This window comes from Vollenhovia emeryi, unplaced genomic scaffold (assembly GCF_000949405.1).
Source record: "Vollenhovia emeryi isolate VEMERY1.0 unplaced genomic scaffold, V.emery_V1.0 DF939150.1, whole genome shotgun sequence".
Taxonomy (NCBI): Eukaryota; Metazoa; Arthropoda; class Insecta; order Hymenoptera; family Formicidae; genus Vollenhovia; species Vollenhovia emeryi.
In genome coordinates this window covers 1906513-1929446 of record NW_011967216.1, presented here as the reverse complement: position 1 = coordinate 1929446, position 22934 = coordinate 1906513, and the positions used below count along the sequence as shown (strand labels likewise).

Here is a 22934-nt window from a genome sequence, read left to right as displayed (position 1 = left end):
TTTTCTGCAGCAGGGCCTTTAATTTTCTTTTACACTCTTTTAATCTAATGAAACTCTATTGCTCATATTACGATATGTTGAATTCACTTTCCATCTTGAGTTGTTGCAAAAATTACACAAAATATGGCTTAGCAAATATAGTCTTGCTGTATTTGTCGAGCAAATATTTTGTAACCTATCCATTTATTTTTCATATTTTCTATATTTGATTTGATATATAATATGTATTGTCAAGATGCGTATCGCATGAACAACATGCACAATTACACGCATCTTCGCGGTCGGTTTACGCGGTCGGTTTTCGCGATCGGTTTTTCAGGAAAAAATTTTAATTAATTATTAATTACTTAATTTTATCCATATTATAAATTTTAATTTATCGAGGAATATTATTAAAACCACTTTAACGCGAAGTAAATTTGTTTTCTATATCTATTCGACTTTTGAATTCTAAGATCATTTTACGAAGCGATGATCAATATGTTTAAATAAATAACGGAAGTAAAAATAAATTTGATTCGTACATACCGTAAAGTTTTTAATTAATATTTTTCTTTTAATTAACTTCTCGTGGTCGTGCATTTTGCGATACGATCGTCACTCGTATATTCGAACCGTACGAAATATTTGTCGGTGACGATAACCGACTATGGAAGGAGTTTTCTTCCTTCCTGATCTCTGGTCAAAATGATCAGACTGTATGGCCGGGAGCAACGAAAGGTATGTCCAATCTGGCCCAACGAAGGAATACGCCGAGTTAGTGGTCAATATTGGCCACTTTGATGTATTATGTGAATGTGTTGTACGATATATGTTGATTTCTTCTTATGTGCAAAAATTCGGGTGGGTTATATTCTTTCCTTCTTTACTTATTCTTGCATATGTGCAAGATTAAAAAGACCCCTATTAAATCGCGCGCGTATAACTCCAAATCTCGCGGTTTTAACGAAAGACTCGTAGGTTTATTAACAAAAAGGTGAAACGCGGAAAATAAATAATAATAAAAAAATCTCTTCTTGACCACGATGGTGAAATGTATAAAAATTGATTTATATCTACTTGTATATATCTTTTTATGTGCCAAAATTCAGGTGGGATATTCTTTTCTACATTTTCTCGCGCCTGTATGCGAGATTGGAAAAACTAAATTAAATCAATCTCAACCGCGCGCGAATTAAAACCCCAAATTATATCCTTAATAATCGCGTCGCGGTTTTATTTGAAATAAATAAATTTTAGTTAAAAATTTGTATGTTTGTTTGAACGGGTAGGTAAAAAAATTGACAGATAGGACTAGAAAGATGAATCGGAATACGAGTAGATACGAATTCAGGTAGGTAGGAATTCGGGTAGGCAGGAATTCGGGTAGGCAGGGACAGGGAGACATAATTTATTACGTTTGTCGTAGACATAAGTAAATTGTATGAAGAAAGATAAATAAAAAAAAATGTTAAAAATCGTATTGTAAAGAAAAGAGGACCGCTGAGTGGAATCAGCGGGGGCGGCGGAGGGCCTCTTTAGATTAATTTTTCTATTGTATGAAATTTTAAGTTGGTCTAAAATAATCTTTTATGCGATAGATTTTCGTTTGCGCATTTACGATACGATTTTTTGTTTACACATTTCTAAAGACTGTTACATATTTATACTCTCTAAAAGTCAATCAGTGAATTATCACTGAAAACGGTTATAACTATTGAATTGTTCAGTGGTATACTTGTAACTGTGAATCAGTGGGTATTCACTGTTTTCTGTAATAATCCACTGATTGACTTTTAGAGAGTAGACATAGCCACATGCTTTATATTGTAATAAATTATAAAATTAATTGTGGTGAAAATATAATAATGACAAATATGTCAAAAGAAAATGATTATTATAAAGAAAAGAGGACCGCCGATCGAAATTGGCGGGGGTGGTGGAGGGCCTCATATTTTTGCAATGCACTTTCAATGTAAACACACTACCGTGCAATTATTGATACGTAACATCGGCGTTACATTAGTATTTATTCTATACTCAATATTACAATTTTATTGGACAATCTTGCTAATACATTCAATCCAATACTAAATTATCATCTAGGTACAATATCAGTAGTATATTTGCATTTATTTTATGACCAATATTGGTGTTATATTGGGGAAACATTGGCCAATTCACTGCCAACATAACCAATGTTAGCCAATGTACAGCCAATGAATAGTGCTTCTAGGGAGGCGCTTATACGCCAAGGCAAGGCCTATGCGATTAAGTGAAGGTTTAAAAAAAATATATAGTAACTATTAATGTAACTGAGTTAAGTTACAGTTACAGATGGAAAAAAGTAACGAAGTTAAGTTAGAGTTGCCAAAAAGAAGTAACTGTAACTTCGTTACAAGTAACGAGTTACTTCCCAACCCTGCTAATAACTCTTGATTTTAAGATACTTTTAGCGAAAGCCGATGTGACAGCCGCGTGTGAGACCAATATTAGCAGGAACTCTTAAATTTTCTATGTTAATTTTCTTTGCGGCCATCAGTTGGGTACACGAAAAATTATTTTAATGGCGATTACAAAAGATTAAATATCTCAGTAACCAAAAGTTCAAACTCAAATATTTATCAGGACTATTGCAATTTTACCGAAAAGTAAGATTAAAACTTGATTCCTCTCTACATTTTCCGTTGTTACTTCGTTTAATTATTCGTAACGGCTTATTAACAATTTATCATGTACGACGAGTTTTATTACGCAAACGAGAAAAATGTATATATTTAATATAAACTTATACATGTACTTTTGAATGCGTTAACAAAGCAGTATGAAATATGGGGACGAGCTGCACTGATATTTGAATCGCAATGCATGCTTATGATTTTATTTCTAAAAATTGAGTAATCGAGTTCCACATTGTGAATTTTAATAAGAAGGAAACTGTTACATCAGAAACTCGTTTCCATACCGGGTCAGCAAAATATCGAATTAGATAATATGAGTGGAGAGCAAGTAAAGAAACATATCTGTGTTTAAAATCTTCTGAGTCAGACACATCGTCTCCCTCGAATGTATCGTTAAAACGGTCCGCTTTAAGAAGAAATTTTCCATGAAAGTCCGCCACAGTATTCGCTCTTGGAAGACAGATTATCTCGCGGCACCCTTTGCGCGACAAATAGCGAGGGTTGACATACCGGCAGCGGGGTTGCGCGCGTTCCTGCGGGGAGAGAGTCGCGCGAAAATCGCGGGGGAAAGCGTCCTCCCCCTCGCATCGGGGTGGTTCGCCACCGCGCCTTCCCTGGGCGGAATTTTAATTTTTCCTCGAGTCACCGCGCCGGCTGGCCTCGTCCTCGCCGACGCGAGGAATCGCGCGGGAGCGAGGGGCCCGGGGGTGGAGGCGAATATCACGTAAGGAATTACGAGCGGATGGGAGGGTGGAATACGGCCGCGGGCGGGCAGCCAGGGGTGGCATACGCGCCATACGAGGGGGTGAGGAAGTAATTATTTAAATATACGTCGCCGGAGGCGAGCGCTTCGAGCGGGAATATTTCACGGCCCCGCGCCATATTACGCCAGTAACTTACGTCCGGCCGTCCGGGCCAGATGTTTCTCCGGGAGCCGTTTCTGGAATGGCGAACGAGCGTGTACGAGCGGTGCCGAGCGACGCCGAGCTGTGCGCCTCGGCCTCGGCAGCCTTCGACGCGATTCCATCACACGGTGGTTGCCGTCGTCGCGAGGCGGTGGAGAGGGTAGATAGCTCGCGCCGCGGAGGGATGAAACGGACAGCCGCGCGCGCGGCGACGGCGGCGGCGTCGGCGTCGGCGGCAACGGCGGCAGCGGCGGCGCCGTCGGCGGGGCCCCGGGGGTTGCCTGTTGTGCCCGATATTGATGTCAAGGTCCTTCATCTCGGTCGTACTCTTCTCCTCCTCGGCCTGGGAAGCCTCCGCGCGCGCGCGCGAAATCAATAGGATAAAATCGTCGCCGGCAGGCAAACCCCGTACGCTCGCCTCTCTCGCATCGCTTGTGCCATCGAGAGGGCCTGCCCGCTGGGAGTTGTAGGAATCGCGTGCGTTGAGGGACGCGAGGGTTTAGCACGCCTACATGTCCCTTTGCCTCGGCCCTGTTAAATTCGGCTTATATCAGCCTCTTGATGAAAAACACGCTCGGAACTGTCCTTGGTCCCGTACGAGTATCGAAGGGACATTTTACTGGCTATTAGATGCGCCCATTTGATCACCCAAGAGGCCTGTTGCTGCAACAATAGGCGCTCGCTGGATAGGCTCTTCTTTGATGTTATCCCCGCGCAACTCCTGTTATCGAATTTTCTGTCAGATTTTCTGCTTAAAGTGACTCGTATTTAAGTGAAATCCGTTGCTGATTCTGAGAATGGACGGGCTCAATTCTGATATTTTTATACTGCATTAAAAATATTGCTATTATATATTGAAGCGTAACTACTCTCTAAAAATCAATCGGTGAATTATCACCGAAAACAGTGAGTAGTCACTGATTTGCAGTTGTAAGTATACCTGCGATTTTCAGTGGTTCACTGTTTTCAGTGGTAATCCACTGATTGACTTTTAGAGAGTACGTATACCTACATTTGATCATAGGTGCGTGTTTGCAAATTTTAAATGTCGCGTACATAGTTGGAAAATTTGTCTTTTCTTGTTAAAGAAAATGCCGGTTAAAATTTTTGTGTTAATTGACCTCAAATATAAAATTATTAAAATAACTGAAAAGAAATGTTAAAACAACACAATGTGTACTTAATTTTTAATCTGACACAATACATATGTTCTATTTTATTAGTAACAAGATGTATCTGTTAAAATTTATAGAATAAAATGTTCATTTTATTCTATATAACATGAGCGAGAGTGATTTCGAACCGTCATTTGACTTGTTACATCTGTAAAATGTAAAAATTACATTTGTTTAAATTCATTTTGTCATAAAAAATATGTTAATTTTACACAAAATTTATTTCAAATTATTTTGAGATTTGCATCTGTTTTGTGTTAAAATATTAACAGAGTATTAGCGTGATTATTTAACATATCCATATTATGTTAAATTAACACAAAAATTTGTGTGGACCGTTTGGGGCATGTGTGATATCTGTTAAATTTAACACAAATTTTTCAACTGTGTAATTCCCACAATCATGGTAGCCATCAGATCGACCATTGTTACCGCGCTGATCTCGTTAGTCATCTAAGATGTCAGTAATCATACGGACGTGCCTCGTGATTGTCAGGATTTCCGGGATGCCTAACAGTCATTGGTCATATCCATATGGCCACCGGTGACATCTTAAACGACCAGAAGGACCATCGCTGCAAAGCTCGTATCGGGCCTCCGCTGTTGGAGATTGAGATTGCATTGCAATTATGCGTCGGAGATTGGGACATGATCAATAGGACTTAGCTGGGCTTCGCTCCCGCCGGCCGAGCGCCAATTTCCAATGCGCTATCACGGTGCAATCTTAATTTCCAGCGCGCGATCCGACACGGTCTCGACACAGCGGGCGGCGATAATCGCCGGATCCATTCAAATTCCCAGCGATTTGCCGCGCTCACTTTAGTAACGCGAGTAACAGTCTCGCGGTGGTAAACAACGCGTGACATAATCTTAATGGACAAATGTGAATAACATCCCTACGGCGTTGTAAGCCCTGAATCCACATCCCTTGTGTAAACACCGTTACGCGGGCGGACACTGTTACGGTATACAATGCGAAATTACGACGTCTTGGCGAACAGGTTACTCCGTCAAGCTTTCGTTAAGAAACGAGAACGAGACGCCTCGTCTCCCACAAATATATCGCGTTACCTCAGCACGGGCTCGGGGGCCGTCTGTTAAAAATAGTCTTCATCCACTTATCGCCATTCGACAGTCGCGTAATTAACTCGCGGCTCTTCCGACGAACGTCGCTCGCCCTCCTCCCCCGAGGTAGGAAAGTATCCCCCGCGCCGCTCCTTATTATCGCATTCTTACGTCGTTCAGATGCGCTCGCGCGCTTAATCACCGCGACTCTAATTCCGGCGTTACGTTATCACACGCAGCTTTTTCCGCGCCGGTCCCCGCCGCGGGAGGCAGCCGTCGCGCGTGATAAATTATGCCTCGTGCTCCGTCCCCACGGCTCTCTCTTTCCGAATTGTTTCCCTTTTTACGTACGCCCCCCGCGCTTTCTCTACCTCCGCTTTTATCTCGTCCCTCTTTAGAGCCCGCTTTCGCCGGAACGAATCCACCCCCGCCTGTCTGATCCCGCGTAGCCGTGACAATCCTAACGCTTCAACAATGGTCTCAAAACCGTGTAATCGGCGCAAATCCTTTTCTCGCTTTAACGAGACTTCATTAATTCGCGAGGATTGAAATTGGCTCGTAGATTTCGAAAATACAAGGCGAACGGGAGTACCCGCTAAGGAATTATTTATATACGGCGTGATTTTTGCGACCGTACATCGTGTTGTAAAAAAATTCTCAAAATGATTTATTTCGCGTTCGAAAATTGTCGCCACACACAGTCGCCGTGAAAAGAAAGAATTCATTTTAACGATATGTCTCTGCTATTTAAAATAATAATAATGTAAATAAGGAGGCCAAATTTAAGGAGCTCCTTTGGTTGACAGCATTGATAAAGATATTTTACTAGTAAATATAAATATAATTACATTTAACAATCTAAGATTGCGGACGCGTTTTGGCACACAGTACTTTCATCAGCGCATACAAATTAAAATTATTATTAAATAAATACATAAATAGGTACTTGATAGTCTTAATTAATAAAGTATAATTGTATAAATTGAAGATTAGTCTGAATTGAAAATGCAAAGAGTCAATAATTAAAGCAAATTTGGTCAGTGTAGAATTTCACTTGAACGTTATTATCACATGCAGATATGATGACATTGTCATATATAACAATGTTCAGAAATTGTCCAAATGATCTATATGTATAATCAGACGAGCAGTTATGGTACCGAAATTTATGTGTGATATGTGACGTGTGGTACCTTAATTATCCGTTGACCATTTCTGCTATGATGATTCGTCGGATGATAGGTCGCTCTTGACTCTTTCGTGTCTCGAAAAGAAGTGACTCTTATTAAAAGGCAGTCGAAGGTTGAGGCACAGTCATATGATATTGAATATTGTTTATAAATAGGTTGAATCATTTATTTTTTATTTTAGCAAAAATCTCTGCTGTTATTTGCGCGTCTTATTTATTTGCCAAAATTAAAACGTAATATATAAATAAACATGGATGCGAGTCAGTGGGATGTTTTCCTACACGACGCATGATTGTACGTCTGCCAAAGTATGCAAGGGGCAAAGCCCCTTCCGCACAAATTTGCATGGGACTACAAGCGTGGCGTATAAACGTCTTGACCAATAGGATACCCGGCATAAATTGCGGCGAACAATATGGTGTTACAACTTATGTTACTGAGAGCATCATCGGACGTTTACGTGCTATACATATGCTAAGTTTGTGTACGACGGGAATTAACAGCCGCCGAATTAAGTTCATCGTTTCCGGTAACGGCGTGGGATACATGGACCGCCTGACCGTGACGGTCCGTAACTACTTCGCGCAACTCCGTGATTTTCATACCGCAAAAATGTTTACTCGCGGAACTTTCGCCATCGATTTAACAGGACCGCATATTTAATTTAGATGGCAATAACAATAAGTTGTCTTAAACGTTTCACGAGTTAATTAACGGCGAACCATTGGCAAATAAATTAGAACTTGTTATTTTTCTTGTGTAAGTTGGAGCGTTCCAACTAGGGGACATGTTTGCATTATTATTAAAGCGGAATCTATAATATTCAGTTTTGGTGTTCACAAAGTTAGAGTCAGAGTGTGCCGGTTACTTATCGAAATATTGTCTCCGCCGTCGAAATTCACAATGCGACTTCTCCCCGTTTCGTCCTCCTCATCCTCTCGTTGCCGATTTTCTGAAAACTCGCCCGAGTTTACGAGAAAGATATTCGCAATTTCGGCGCAACAGTAAAAGGATTCCTAATTCGCACTGGTAGCTTTCGTAAATGAGGGGATTGATTTGGATGCGGGTTGAGGCCATTAAATAAATAACGCCTCTTTCTCCCCGTCGATCAACCGGGCAAAGCGATTTCGCCGGCAACAGGTGCAAGAGAGGGTAAAAAACTACCGAGGCCGCACCGGTCCTGCGAGGATTTTCGATTAATGGGATAACCTGCAGGGGAGCGTGATTCGCGTAGGAAAAAAGGAAAGTTGAAAATTTTAGAAGCTTCGGAACTTGGCAAACTTCGCGATCGATGCTTCTCTACGGCGACATGCTTTTACTGTTGCGCCGGAATTGCGTATCTTTCTTGTAAACTCGGGCGAGTTTTCAGAAAATCGGGGCTGAGAGGATGAGGACGAAACGGGGAGAAGTCGCATTGTCAATTTCGGCGGCGGAGACAATATTCCGATAAGTAACCGGCACACTTTTCTGCCAAAACCTCGGACTCTAACGTCGTGAATACTAAAACTGAATATTAGGATAACAAAAGAGAAGTAGCGCAGCCGTTCAGGCGCACTTAATTATTACGAAACAAAGATGGAATGAACATTGGCGACTTGCATAACACGTATTATCGCTCATCTTTTATAAACGCGCCTTACTTTAGAAATAACGCTGTGAAATATGTAGAGGCTCTCTTCTTCTCTCGCCACATTTATTCGAAGATCCCCGTTGATTCCTCGTTGTGTCAGGATATCTAATTAGTTTTCTGTTTGCCACGAATTTTCCAGCGAAACATAGCCGCCGTGTAGCTTGATTTTCCGCGACAGGAATATTTCTATGAGCGACGAGGATTTCTTGTAGTCAAGTACATCGTAAATTGTACGATTCTCCCTTTTGTGTGCCTTATTTTTCCCATTAATGTTTCCCTATTATACGTACCCGCTCGGCTCTTTCCATCTATTGTCTCGTTCGGCAAAAAAATAACCAGGCTCGCTTTCCTGACGTTTTAACCCTTTGCGGCCGCGCGCTGGTCTCGCGGCGGAACGGCACGATATTTTAGGCGTATTGTTGGGCCGTCGCGCACGTGTAACTTTCCAGAGAAATGTCAAGCCGAATATATTCAGATTTAATATCCGAGCGCTTCCTTCTACACATTGTTCACGGTAGAATTTAATTTCCTCTACACTTTTATTCGGCCGCGTCGCAAGGGCGCTAAAAGCTCGCGCGTGCGGCTCGCTGGTGCGATAACAGAACGTTATTGCCGAGTCGCTCTGCCATAACGAATTTGCAAATTACTGTTATTGGAGTCCCTTAAATTCACCACTTGCGCACGCGAGAGAGAGGGAGAGAGAGAGAGCGCGGTTTTCGTCCCGGCGCGACCGTATTTTCCGGTTTGTACGCGCGGCCGTAATCCAATTAAAAGGTGATCGAAGCGCGGCAGGGAGACGCTTCATCGAGAGGCAGAAAGAGAGAAATGGAGGAGGATATCCAAGCCAGGTGCGTGGTTACCCAGTGGCAAAAATGGCGGCACCGCGTCCAATTAGGCCGGCGGTAACAGCGTCGGTTTTGAAAAATTCGATTAGCCGTCACAATGCCTGTCGCTGAACTTGTACCATTTCCGCCTCGTTTTCAGCCCCGACGATCGGCATCCCCCTACTCGTCGATCTCTCTCTCTAGATCGGGAATTCCTTCTCCGCGCGGCGACTCTGCTCTTCTCTCCGGCCCCAGCAGCGTCTTCAGTTTTTCACCTTTGAGCTAAATATTTAGCTCGCTGCTGGTGGCCTGAGGGTGAAAAACGACAAGGGTGGGCGCGGGGGGTGTCAGAAAAGAAAGAGCCGGTCGGAGAGCGTTTCCGGGGGTGCGAACAAAAGGCGCGCAACCCTTGGTAGTCTCGGAGGTACTCGCGTAGAAAGAAAGAGGGATCGGTAGGGGCTCCGAGGAAAGCGAGGGAGAAGTGCGAGAAATAGATTTCGCCGCGGCGCGCTGGTGTTTTCTAATTTCCGCGCACGAGAGGGTAGCGTATTCGTTTTGCCGTGGCGGTCCGTTGTTTTCGGCGAAAGTATGCCGAAGCGGTTTGATATCGGGCGCATCGAGTGCTCGGTGACCCGAACGGGATCGGAATAATTTCTTTTGCGTTTTCGGGGGGAGGATCGTAAAAGTCTGAATTTTGAATTATATAACATTCGATAACTACACTCGTAACGCTTAACGCGATGGAGAGCGAATGTTAGAGTTACCAAGAATATTAAGTTCTCGCGGGAATTATTAGCTTGGGTAAATTAAACTTTAGAGGTGTAGATTAATAGCAAAAATCCTTATCCAATCACTTGGGTTTTACCTTAGCAGAAAGTTACCTCGAACTTCCACCGCAGGAATATCTTCGATATGAAAAATTACAAAGGGAGTTGCAAAGGATAGTCTTTGAAATTCAAATTTTCGTTTTAGCACAGCGAGCCCCGAAAGTTTTTCAATTAAAGATGAAGAAAAAATAGCGCGCAATTGTTTTATATGTAAATTGATACAATTATACTAAAAATAATTCAGTTATGTTTCTACACATATATATATAAGCTGCATATATTCTCCCTATCTCTCTTCTTTTATTTTACTTGAAAAGGTAGATCTCTTTTCATATTTTACACCGCTCGCCTACGAGATGTTACGGTTATGATATTTTAAGGCTCTAACCGCCGCCTGCGTTGGCCCATACAACATCGCATATATTCCCGCTAATTGAATATCTCGCAGAATAATAACAGAAAGCTTTTCTGCTCGGCGAGAGAATGGGACTTACACGAGTATATTTCTGTGCATTGATAGTTTGCACCATTTTTCTTTTCTAATTAAGGCGCGATCTAATATCGTAGGTCGCTCCTCGACGGCGAAGAGGCGTGTAATGTTCAGTTCTTTTCTAAATTTAGAGCGCACGTTCATTGAGGTAACGTTTTCTGATTACCACGTTCGAACGTCGCAGCGGATATCGGATTTTTCCGTACTTCCGCGTGTTTGATCGAAGTTGACCCGAGAGTTAACAATGCAGGAACAGCACGACAACTTTTTCTCCTCAGGAGACACGAAGCGGTGAACGGTAGTGACATTATACCGTTATGCAACACTTTAACAGGCGGTATTTCGAGATTACACCCGCTTGTTTTTCCTATATGTGTAAAAGATCCGATATGTTAATTTATTTAAAAGCAATTTTTTCACTCGGAGCGAATATTCGGCTCGGGGTTTTGAAATGGCTAGAGAAATCTTACGCAGTCATCTTTGACGAATTCAAGCAAATATCTTCCGTAAATGAAAAGAACGACGGCGCACACGTTATTTACGTTCGAATGTCGACGGAAATTGGAATTTCTTATCGTAAAAGTTTTGCGGCAAAACTGAAACGAATAGATACGAATCGGTATGATTGTGTTACGCGTTTGTCCTACTTTTGGATAACATTTTCGTCATTATCGAGTTAATACTGAAAATGATTCCGCTGTGTGTTTCTCGTTACGAGAAACATCGCATTTTCCCATCCTCGTCGTTATTACGTTGAAATCAATACAATTATATTTTATTACTAATTTACCGGACCTGCATTTCTATCGTGGGCGGAACAGACTGACTCTGTCGTATGCTAATGAGAGCGCCACACTTACGACGGCGTGTCCTTGCCTGAGCACTTCGAAGACTTACAATTTGCATTTATTATCCAGAGTTCCGGTATGTCCTACATTGGAATCTCTGACGTTCCTAACTTCCTGAGAAACTAATTATCTCGCTAATGGAAACATAGATAAGTTGAGCCAAAATCTATTAATTTATAAACATGTTGCTTTAACTATATGAATTAGTGATTTTTTTTCGGGATCTCTTTAAACGCTTATTTTCATTACACTTTTTATCACGCGAAATGAATAATTATCCGAACGCTATGCAAAAGTAATGCTTTACTGCATAATCACTCGGCTACTTTATCGGCATTTGATAATTAATGATAACGACGCGGCGATTTAATAACTTATTCGTGATCAGTGCTACCGTTCCGAAGCGATGATAGTTAATATCGAGCGGTTAGACGATATTTGTTCGGTGGTCGGCAATAATTGATGCATTCCCAAGTTGTCACAATGGGCCGCCACATAATTGCGTCGCATGTAATTATATCGGCATATGCGGTTACGATACACGTTGTAAAATCCAGGATGGCGCCTCGCGCCGAGAAATCGTCTCCCCGATTGGTCTGGCAATTTTTTTTACGCGGCTATCGCGAATCCACCTCTACGGAGACCGGGTTCTTCCTTGACGTCGTTATCCTGACTTGTGGTCCCGGGAAACTCGAGGATCCTTGGTCCGTCCGAAATCCTCCAGGAGCTCCAAGTTCCCGAATATAATCCATGGAATCCCTTTACCTAATTCCCAAACACACTCGGAACGTCGAGACCCACTACTCGGCCATATATTCGACGTGTTACCACATTCGCGACGAAACAGAACGTAGAGGAAGTACGTTCGGTTAAGCGGTCGTTATCGATACCGTACGTACGAAAGTTTTTCCAGTGACTCCCATTCGAATTAGTTTTAATCCAACAATTAATGTGCACGCAAAATCATTCTGTCAAAATTTATCATCTTGATTGGAAATTATTTCTTTCAACGAAATCACAATTGAACAACACACAAAAATGGCCAATGCAAGTCTAAGGCAAGATGTAGATAGCCTATACTTGCTATTTATTAAAATGTCAATTCATATACAGTTTCTTTCCACACTTGTCCTGCGCGCCGGTTTCTTTTCGGACACAACGCAGTTTTCTTACGGATGGAGTTATTATTGTCAGCAAATTCACATATTCAAATCGAAAAATCACAATTATTTCGTATAATGCGTTAGGACTAATTTGTTTTTACTTATTTATTATTGCTGAAGAGGGGTCTCACGCGCAGACCGAAACGTACATGTTTTCTTCAAATATTTTCTAATATACGTTTTTACAAATTTAATTTAATTTATCACCTTCAATCTGGTGACGGCTCACATTGCCCATAATTTTTCTTTCTTTATTCCTCTTTATTATTCTTTTATTATCTTAACGACCGTCATATACTTTTTAATTTCAATTACAGTTATTTCAATTTATAACGACACACACTCTGTTCTTTTAGTATGTTAAAGTTAAATTTCTCACTGTCACTTTATGGGTTTCACTATTTTTTTTCAGTAAAAAAATAATTTTAATAAATCTATTTACGTAGTTAAAAAAAATGTTTGTCAGTGTAGGTATTATTCTTATTATTCCTAATGCTAATTAATCTAAGTTTTAAGTTTTTATATATTTTTATATTTGTTAATTTTATGTAACACTTGCTATAATTCTTTGATCTCAATCTCACTGAGGATGACCCGAAAATGGATCGAAACGTTTGAAGATTGATTTATAAATTCGATAAAATGTTCATATTGGATATTTTCGCACGAACACCTGCGTTTGGCTCGCATTGGTCTCTTTCTCCCTACCAAATATTTCTTTTACAACCGAGTAACTGATTTTTCGGCTAATTTTAATTTTCATTCAATTTCCTTTTTCACTTGTAATAAAAGTAAAAAGAAAATCAATTAGAGAATACGAAAGAGAACAATGAAAGGATTATTAATAAAGTTCGTTAGTTCATATTTGTAACTGTTTATTTTATAACGACATGCCGGCGAATATAAATAAAGGAACGAACGCAGCATTGATTTCGAGAGAGGCAGATCGTTAAAACACGTAACTTAATGATGAGTTAAGTGGAGCTACCAATTTCCGGGAGAGAATACGCGGTTTCTATTTTTACGCGGCATTTTCCGGCTGTTGTATGCAGGAAAATGAGGGGCGCCGAGGGGAACGGGTTTATGAAACTGTTATACTTGGCGTATCCTTGCTATACAGTAACTATGTTTCTGCCGCGCGCATCGCGGCTACGTGGAAGCCCCCGCGCGGTGTGTGCAATCTATGCACTCGACGAAGTTTACTCGCCGCACTGCAGTGGTAACGACTCGTCGGCGTTGTTGCCGCGTGCCTTCTCGCTTCGAGAATGGATTCTCCCCCACCTGTCTGTTTTCAAATGATTTTCGAAGAGTCCCGCGGTGCAGTTTCGCCGCGGCGCGCGCACGCACACGCGGGACGCGGCGCACAATAACGCACGCACACCGCCGTACCTTGACAGGTATCGCGATGATAGATACGCCCGCGTACGGGCTTTTTTTTATTCATCCTTGCCGCTTCCGGTACCTTCGCGATTCCCTGGCAAACGGCCAGGATCGCAGCTCGTCCGAATCAGGACGCGCGGGCTCTAAAGTTCGACGCGCGCGGCCCCGTTAGGCAGTGCCCATTTCAAAATGAATTTTTCTCCACTCTCTCTCCCTCTCTCTCTCACTCGCTCGTTTTTTCTTTTCTCCCGTTCCTTTTTTGCGCGCGAAACGTTCCGGTCGAACGAGGCCGCGCCGTGGAAGTTCCGCGTAGCCGCGCGTATTTTCCCGAGCGAGTCCGTGACTTTTTGGAACACGATGTTTCCGTAACGTTGGTAAATAGATAAATGGATTGTTTAACGTAGAGCAACATTCTTAAAATCCGCGTACAGGGTAGACACGTCGCGGGATGCGTTACAGTTATTTTAGCCCCGGGTACCTGGACGGGTTAAGTGGCGCTTTAAAATAAAGAAAAGTGATTTATCGAGTGTCCTATCAATAAAATGGGATGGAAACTTGCAAATGAAAATTTCGTTCTTTATCAGCGACGGGTATTCCTTGTATGACAAAGGACGGTGATTGATCGCGGTGTAAAGTAATCATGTAAATTCGAGCGTAATCGATTTTCTTTCCACGTGACACGTAGTACGCGGTAATCGCGAGATTCCATTCAATTCAATTCGCTTTTAACGAAAATATCAGACGGAGTCGTCGCCGCGTCGAATCCGCGATCCTCGGATTTCGAGAGATTTGTCACCGACGTATGTTAGCGTCCTCGCGGGAAACAACCCCGGGGAGGAGAGAAGCTCTTCGCTCGCGGAAACATATGTAGCGCACGTTCGTCTGCGGAGAAAGAATTCTTTATGGACGCCTCGTAGAGGCTCGTATATTATCGCATAATCGTAAAGGCTTAAGCGCAATGCGGTCGGGCCCTCTCCACCGAGAGACCCGGTTGAAACTACGAACGTTGCGTTTTCTTTCCGGCTGTTCCTCAGTGTTCGCGCTATTCTCCGGCTCTCCGCGGGAGGATTTCACGGACAGTTCGGTCGCACGTAAAAGATGAAACGCCAACGGGAGAGGCAGACAGCGGGACGAGGTCTCAAGGCAGGAAGCTGCTTGTGAATTTTTCAGACTACGATGAATTACCTCTGATAGCAAGTCCGGAAGACGAGAGCTCCTAGGGACGGATGGGCAGACAGTTCGCGCGAATTGTAATAATTCGACGTGGTGATGTATGCGCATTATGTATTTATCGCGACGAAATGAGCCGGCGCGAGTGGCGAAAGCGATTGAATCCCGGGGCAATTGCTTCGAGCAAAATTCGAGCGGTGAATAAATTTGACGGGGAGGGGGTTTAGCTGCCGTTGAAAATGGAGAGAGGATTTTCCGGCTCCGGTCTTTTCCCGCGACAAATCAATCGTTTAATGCCTCTTGTGGCAATTGTTTCTGAAACATAAGTTGGGATTCGCGCTAAACGAATTATTCGCGCGATTTTCAGATCTATGTTATCTAACGATAGAGAGATTTTGTAGAAATATGTCGGTATCGTATTGGAGGACAAAGGAATAAAAATGTCTCTGGCGGCAACATCTATTTGATGTTTTATCGCAAATTACACTATGAAGAATATACAGAAAAACAATTGTAATACGTGCACTTTTCAAACTAAAAGAAATTATGAATATCCGCCGTGAATTAATTTAAAGGGTGAATTTGCACGTGAAATGTTCGCCACGTTTTGTTACGCTTTCGCGAATGCATCAGCAAATCGCGTAGGTGATCATCGCGGTGACGCGGAATATATTAGAATGTTTCACGGACACAGAAATGTGACAATTGTATATTCGCTACTTCATGTATGGTAAAAAGTAGCTGGTACAAAATGTTATTTCACTTCAGACTACGGAATCGCGCGTCTCGGAGCACATAAAGAAAGAAAGAGCTTTTTTAGCGTGACACACCTGTCTACTTTAAAGCTTTTGAAGATATGCAATTTTGAAATTTGAAATGAAACACAGAAAATATTCAGTCTCACGAGTGACGCTGGCCGCGGTTATGATATTGTGCCATTCGCGACATGAAAATCCAGGATCTCATCATTATACTTCGCGTCTGGATGTACCATTTTCCTCTATATTTATGAAGGCTAGCTATCTTGCTCTCTCCAGCTCTCTCGCTCCGCTCTCTCTTTCTCTCTCTCTCTCTCTCTCTCTCTCTCATTACGAAACATTTGCGGGCGGGATCTCTTTCGCGAGACGTCCTCGACAGGACGCAATATCGTATCGCGACTACAAACGTGCATACACGCCTCGCATAACACGTGCGATATTACGCTGGATTCATAAGAAATAAGCCCAGGGTTTTCATTGTGATTGCCACTGCATTCTGCCCCACCCACTCCCCTCCCTCCTCCCCCGCCACGATGATATCATCAACAGTTGGAAACCAATCAACTAGGGACAATTAAATCTCGTCATACGAATAGCCAACTATGCTTCTGCAATTAGCTTATTCACGCGAGGTCCGTGAACTATGCGCGGGTAACGAGCATTCGCGTGATTCTTCGACGAGCGCAAGTGTACTTTCGGGTATACGAGCGATCTCATTTTTTTCCCCCCGCGGAGTTAACGGCTAATTATGTTTCGCCGAGCGTATATTCCTATCTCACCTGATAGTCCATGTGATTCCCGTAGCCCATGTGGTTGCATGTGCAGGCGCATGCCTGAATGTGCCTCCGCATGTCGAGCTCGAGCTCCTCGCCGCGTACGCCTCTGTTCGTCGCCATCATCGTATCTCCCATGCAATAGCCGCCGGTGCAATACATTCTCGGGTCACTCTGATCCAGGTAACCCCCACCGGTGTCGTCGTATCCGAGCCCGCTGGCGCACCTGGAATCCGAGGCGTATCCCACCCGGGACTGAGGACGTTCCTCGTAGCCCAGTCTAGACTGGGACCGGTGGAATGTCGAGACATCCTGAAAGAAAAAGGAGGATTATCCTGCAACAAATCACTTAGTACCCCTTCGCCCCCCGATCGCGCCAGAATTAGCGGTTGGCAGCTCGTAATTGGTGCAGCCGGCGTTATTGCGACTTTTTTTTCTCGTCGAATCTCTGATAACAAGTTTTTCTTCACTGCGTGTCAGTTTTTTTAATTATTCAGTGATTAACGCGTGCGATAAATCCATATAGGTGTCGCGTTTCAGACGTTTTCTAACTCGAGGTATATCTATACGTCACATTTTTAAAGAAGCACAAGTAAACCTGTCGAAGACGCAGTTTTCGAATATTAAATGTAGTGATACATTTTTGACAAAACTAGTTTCAATAGGCAAGTCATTTTATTTTCCATACGTGTAATTGTTTTCACCACGATTCGCAAATTTTCCTTTCGTGTTACGTTTGAAATCGTACATGATTTGTTTAGCGATGAACAATGAGAACGTCAAATATAATTCTATGCTTGTTTGTTGCGATATTGTTGTATTCATCAGTTAAAACAAACAGCATATACCTTCTATACATTTGATAGAAACTTTAATTGGCTTTTCTGTACAGAATACTGAATGAAAATGACCCGAAAATAATTTCATTTTTGTCGAAACATTGCCAGGAAAAATCCTACAAATCGAATTAAATTGTGATGAAGAACAAATTTACGTTATGAATTATTATCAATATCATATAACGGATAAAAATTAATGAAAAGTTAATAGAAATTAGAGAATATTAATTGCGTTTTTTTAATAATATAGACGGTAAACTAATTTATTTAAGATTATAATATCTCTAACGCTAATATGATAGCAGAGTATAAAACGAAATAAATTATCTAATTTGGAAATGTGGATTAGTCTTGCGTTTCTACTATATTATGTATTTGAAGCAATACGGTTGATTAATCCGCCTTCGTAAACGAGATATCGTTCGCCAACCAGACACGCCAAGAATCTCTCGGGCTATGAAGAAATTTAATATTCGAGACGTACCGCGAACATTTAGAATTTGAAAAGAACCGTCTTAATGCGGCACAAAGGCGGAATGCGTTGGCGTGGGAATTGCAGTTGCGTAAGCGAGAGTGTATAACGTGCAGTCGCGGATCTGCGGATAAAATCTTTTCGCCATAACACGTCGAATTACCCGCTTCGATTCACCTAGTTTCCTTATTTACGCAACAGGGCGGAAATAACGATCTGGAAGAGGAAAAGTATTTTACGCGACGGTTCGTTCTACAAAACGCGAGGGGTAAACCGCTGACCAAAATCATGTACGAGTACATACACCAATGGCTTTACCCAGCGGGCATTACTTTGTCTTATTTTATCTTGTTTCATCTTATTTTACCTTTATAATGTCCCAGCAAGGCCTAATGCCCCAAAAATGCTTAGTAATGCCCAGTAATGCGCAAATCTGTACACCACAATGTCCTCAGCGGCTTACCTTTCGATAAATGCGTAGTACAAGAGTACAAGAGTAATACGATAATTCTCAAGCATTGTACAATATTTTAATGGTACATAAGTGTAACTTGAGCGTCTCGAAAAAATTTTGCAAAACTATCTACGATTCAACATAAATTCACTTATGAACCAGATTTTTGAGATTAATATAGTCACGTGTTTTTATGTAAATGCAAACCGTCATTCCAAATATGTTTTGCATAAACCGCCGTTGAGGATTACGTGCCTCGCGGTGTGTTTGAGGGAAAAATGCGAAAAAGAAACTTTAAGGCTACTTTATTCGTCCTGTTTATCTGTTGTGCATTCTTTCGGTACATTCGCAGTTACCACGATTGCACGCGGCAGTACTCGATGGCTTATGGGCTACCATATTCCGCGGTACGTTGCCGCATCGTCCTTCGATATGGACGGCGGCACGACGAGCGCCAGCGCGAATCGCGCGGCTTTTTATCGGCCCCTATCTTTATACCCGGCACCGATACGGCTCCCCGTAACAGTAAAGTATCGATATCGCTAAAATAACCGGAACGTATGTACCGGTCTTTGAAGTCGAAACCGTATACACGGCGCGGCGCGGCCCAGGATCCTGAAATTCGCCCAGTAACGTTCCGCCGTCATCGCCATACGATTCCGAACGATAGAGACCGTAGGAGTATAGTTGGCACCTTGCTCCGCGATTTCACGAGCGCGGGATAGCGCCACGTTCGATCGATAGTTTGACGATTTCTGAACATTTGCCACTTCCTTCCGAAGCTTTGTAAACTCCATCGAGCCTCGCGAGATGATACGCAATAACGCGTGGCACGTTGTTCACGTAATTTCTTACGCAAACGGTAATTGATCGAGAAAGCCTATCACAAATTCTGTGATAAACAAGACGATTTTAGAATTGTACTTGTGGAAAAATGTTTCCTTTTCGTTTTGAAAAATTAATGCTTCCAATTAAGTTGTTTTTCTCTTTAAAGTTTCAGAATTTCTCCCGTCGTCTTTTAATTTTGTTTTATTAAATTCTTTTTCGCCCGAAGAGAAATAGCGCGGCGGTACGATTAAATAGAGAAAGTGCACGTTCGGTAAGCCATCTGCGGCGATATCGTCTCGTAGAAAATATCGAGGGGCGAACAGATGATCGGCACGTGATCGCTTTGTATACGTGTTATGCATTTGCGAAATTGCAGTCCGCAGGCGACGTGGCTCGTGGCTAGCGATGCTGAAATTTAATAGGATATTGATACTTTTACTTTTTGGCATGAAATGCCGCAAGTATCGGCATATTTTCTACATACTCGATATTTTAAATCGTTCATAAATATTGATACTGGTATTGTCCGTGATACACAAGAGACCAGCTGTAATTAAATTCAAACGATGAAAATCGACGCATCTTTGGCGTATCTTTATTCAACGCTTCGGCCGATCTTGTCCTTTCGCTGTTCTGACAGTCGATTATATAATCGAAGGTAAATCGTCGATGATAAAAATACTCGGTCTAGAAAGCAAAGTATTGTTATTGTCCATGTTCTACTTTGCGCGGTAATTAATTCAGTCCAATAATATCGCTCTTGTCCTTGATTTAGTTTTTGCGATTCTACGGTACGCGATCTCGCGACGCGAACGGCTTCGAATCGATAGTCCGTATTAATGCTCGTACGGCGAAACTTGGAGAGCTGAAGCGTGCAGCCAGGCCGAATCAATTTTCGGATACCGAAAACCCGTAATAGCTCTTCGAAGATTCCCGCGGCGAAGTTAAAGCGGTCTCTCGCCGAATTTCTGCAAGCAGAGAGACGAAACTTGTGACTGCGCTGTTAGAAACCTCTCTCGCTGACGAGACGAGGAGATAAATACCGTGGCTCGCCTCTTTTCCTACGAATATCGTACTAATAAATGTCGTCGAGTTGGAGGAAAAAATAAGCTCGTCACGATTAGCGACGCGACGCTTTTAGTAACGCTTTTGCATTTATAATGTATTTTGAGAGTGCATTCTTTTTCTGTTTGTGGACAAAAATTGTGAAAGATTTAAAGACGTATTCTTTTGAGCTTACAAGAGAAAATGTCCCGACATACAAAAGATTATTTTTTCATTGCTCGAATTCATTCTGAATTTTTTAATCGAAATTTTATTGAAAGAAATAATGAGAAATTAATTTTCTCTGTAAAATTTTTGTTCTATCTCCTTATGTTGGCGAATAATGACTGTTACACACTCGGAAAGCTGTAATTGTATGTTATATTTGTCTTTGTATATTGCGACAAAATATATAGAGGATTCAAACATTGTGAACGATTTAGAGACGTATTCTTTTGAGCTTAAGAGAAAATGTCCCAACATGCAATAAATTATTATTTTACTGCTCGAATTTATTTTGAATTGATAAATTTTTTAATCAAAATTTTATTGAAAGAAACAGTGAGAAATAAATTTTCTCTGTAAAATTTCTCTTCTATCTTCTTATGTTGGCGAATAATAAGAGAAAAATTCCTTTAGAGTGAATTTAGGTAATGAACAAAAAGTTATCAAGACATTTTCTGCGCCTGTCAAAGTTTCATCATTTTTGAGTTTCTGAAATTCGGGCATCTTTCCTTGTTAGTGCACTTTTGTTGAACAACACTGAAAATCACTATCTTATTTTATTATTTTACTTTTTATAGTTGTCAGTTTTTTAAAAAGTGGCACGTTATTAAATTTTGATTACGATCACGTGTTTTATATTTTCCTGGGAAAGCTGCGATGACAATTGTTTTGTCTCACACGTGTGTGTATTGCGATATAAATTGCTTGCTCATAAATAATTTTTCTTGCGTCTCTAATGTCACGAAAGACAGAGCACATTTTTATGCATGAAAAGTTCTCGCGATTCGTATTATCGATATCGTTTCAGTTCGCTGAGTCATGACTTAAAGCCCGCTCTTTCCACGCTAACTAAGCTCCTATTTCTCTGGAAGTAGCAAATTCAATTTTCACCATTCGATAATCATAAATACCAGACTCGAGTGGTTTCGTTATAAAATGGCGAACTCGTTCGATTCTATTGGATAATTATCGTGTAATACCGACACCTGGAGGTGATATCAAATTTAATCGACATCGATTTGCACGGTGGCACTCGGTATCACTGAAGTCCGATGCGAATAGCCAATATTAATCGCATTAAGATAAATTATACAATATTAATTTCAGCTTATGACGACATAAAACCGAACTCTAATACTGGTTGAATATTTTTATCAAAGAAAAGTATTTTATTTATACATGAAGGTACAAACAAAACGGACGAATGGGACATATTCATTCGTACTGTGTAAATATGATTCAAAGCTGCTTCCAAAAGTTAAATTTTATCTGGTTATTTCATTAAAACTTCCCATTTGTTCATATGTAACTTGACGGATACAAGAACGTAATAATATAATGTAATTCCGAGTGAAAAGTCTGTATTGTTCGAATTTTTGAAGCAATCAGGAGCTATCCAATAATACCAATGTTAATGATATTAATTAATCTATGGTATTGGCAAAAACTTTTTCGCTACATGGCTTCTCTCGTGTACAATCGGACGCATTCAACGACCGAATTTCTCTTTAACATTTAAGAAGGTTGTCTCGTTACCTGCAACACGTTTCCTAGTGTTACGTGATCTTTATGTCTCGAACGTGTCATGCTTGCGACAAGTGAGAAAATAATCGCGCGTAAAATCGCCAAGGATGTGAGTACGCACCGTACCGTTAATGCGATCGAACGTAATGAAATCCATACCTGCGGATAGGGCTCCTCCTGGTACGGTGTCCTGCGATGGTACTCGTCGTAACACCTGGTGTCGTAGCCGCTGGGCGGCCGTGGGTACGGGTCTTGCACCCCTACCGCGGCCGCGCAGCAGTCCGGGATTTGCGCCTGGTAGGTTTCGTAGGGATACTTCGGATCGGGCTGGACCGATCGCGGAGCCTGGTGAACGCGCTCCTGCGGCCCGCCACCACCGCCACCGCCGACGCCGCCGTCGCCGCCGCCGCCGCCGCCGCCGCCGCCGCCGCCACCGCCGCCGCCACCGCCGCCGCCGGCGTGATGCATCGTCGTCGTCCGCTCTCGCGGACCTCCTCTCGCCTGACCTCGCACCACACCACCACCACCCTTTCCCGATCACTGCATCCTAATGCCGCGTGGCGCGCGACGCGCGATCGAATCCGCGGCCTCGGCGAGCCTCGTCTCTGTCGCGCGGCCCTCTTCGCGCGGGTCCATCCTCACCACTCGCCACTGTACCCTGCGCTCTCTCCCTCTCTCTTTGCGAGCATC

The 22934-nt window shown here is 42.2% G+C and overlaps 1 protein-coding gene across 1 annotated transcript in view; it reads right to left on the bottom strand.

The window, feature by feature from the left end:
- The window catches only part of LOC105565700 (dipeptidase 1-like), a gene marked incomplete at its 5' end in the record, with an annotated part of 105946 nt that extends 83312 nt beyond the window's left edge, over positions 1–22634 (bottom strand). Inside the window, 2 exons of the mRNA XM_012019107.1 lie at positions 16865–17170; positions 22404–22634. Coding sequence (XP_011874497.1) covers positions 16865–17170; positions 22404–22634 — 537 coding nt within the window. The remainder of the gene's footprint in view (positions 1–16864; positions 17171–22403) is intronic.
- Positions 22635–22934: the final 300 nt, after the last annotated feature.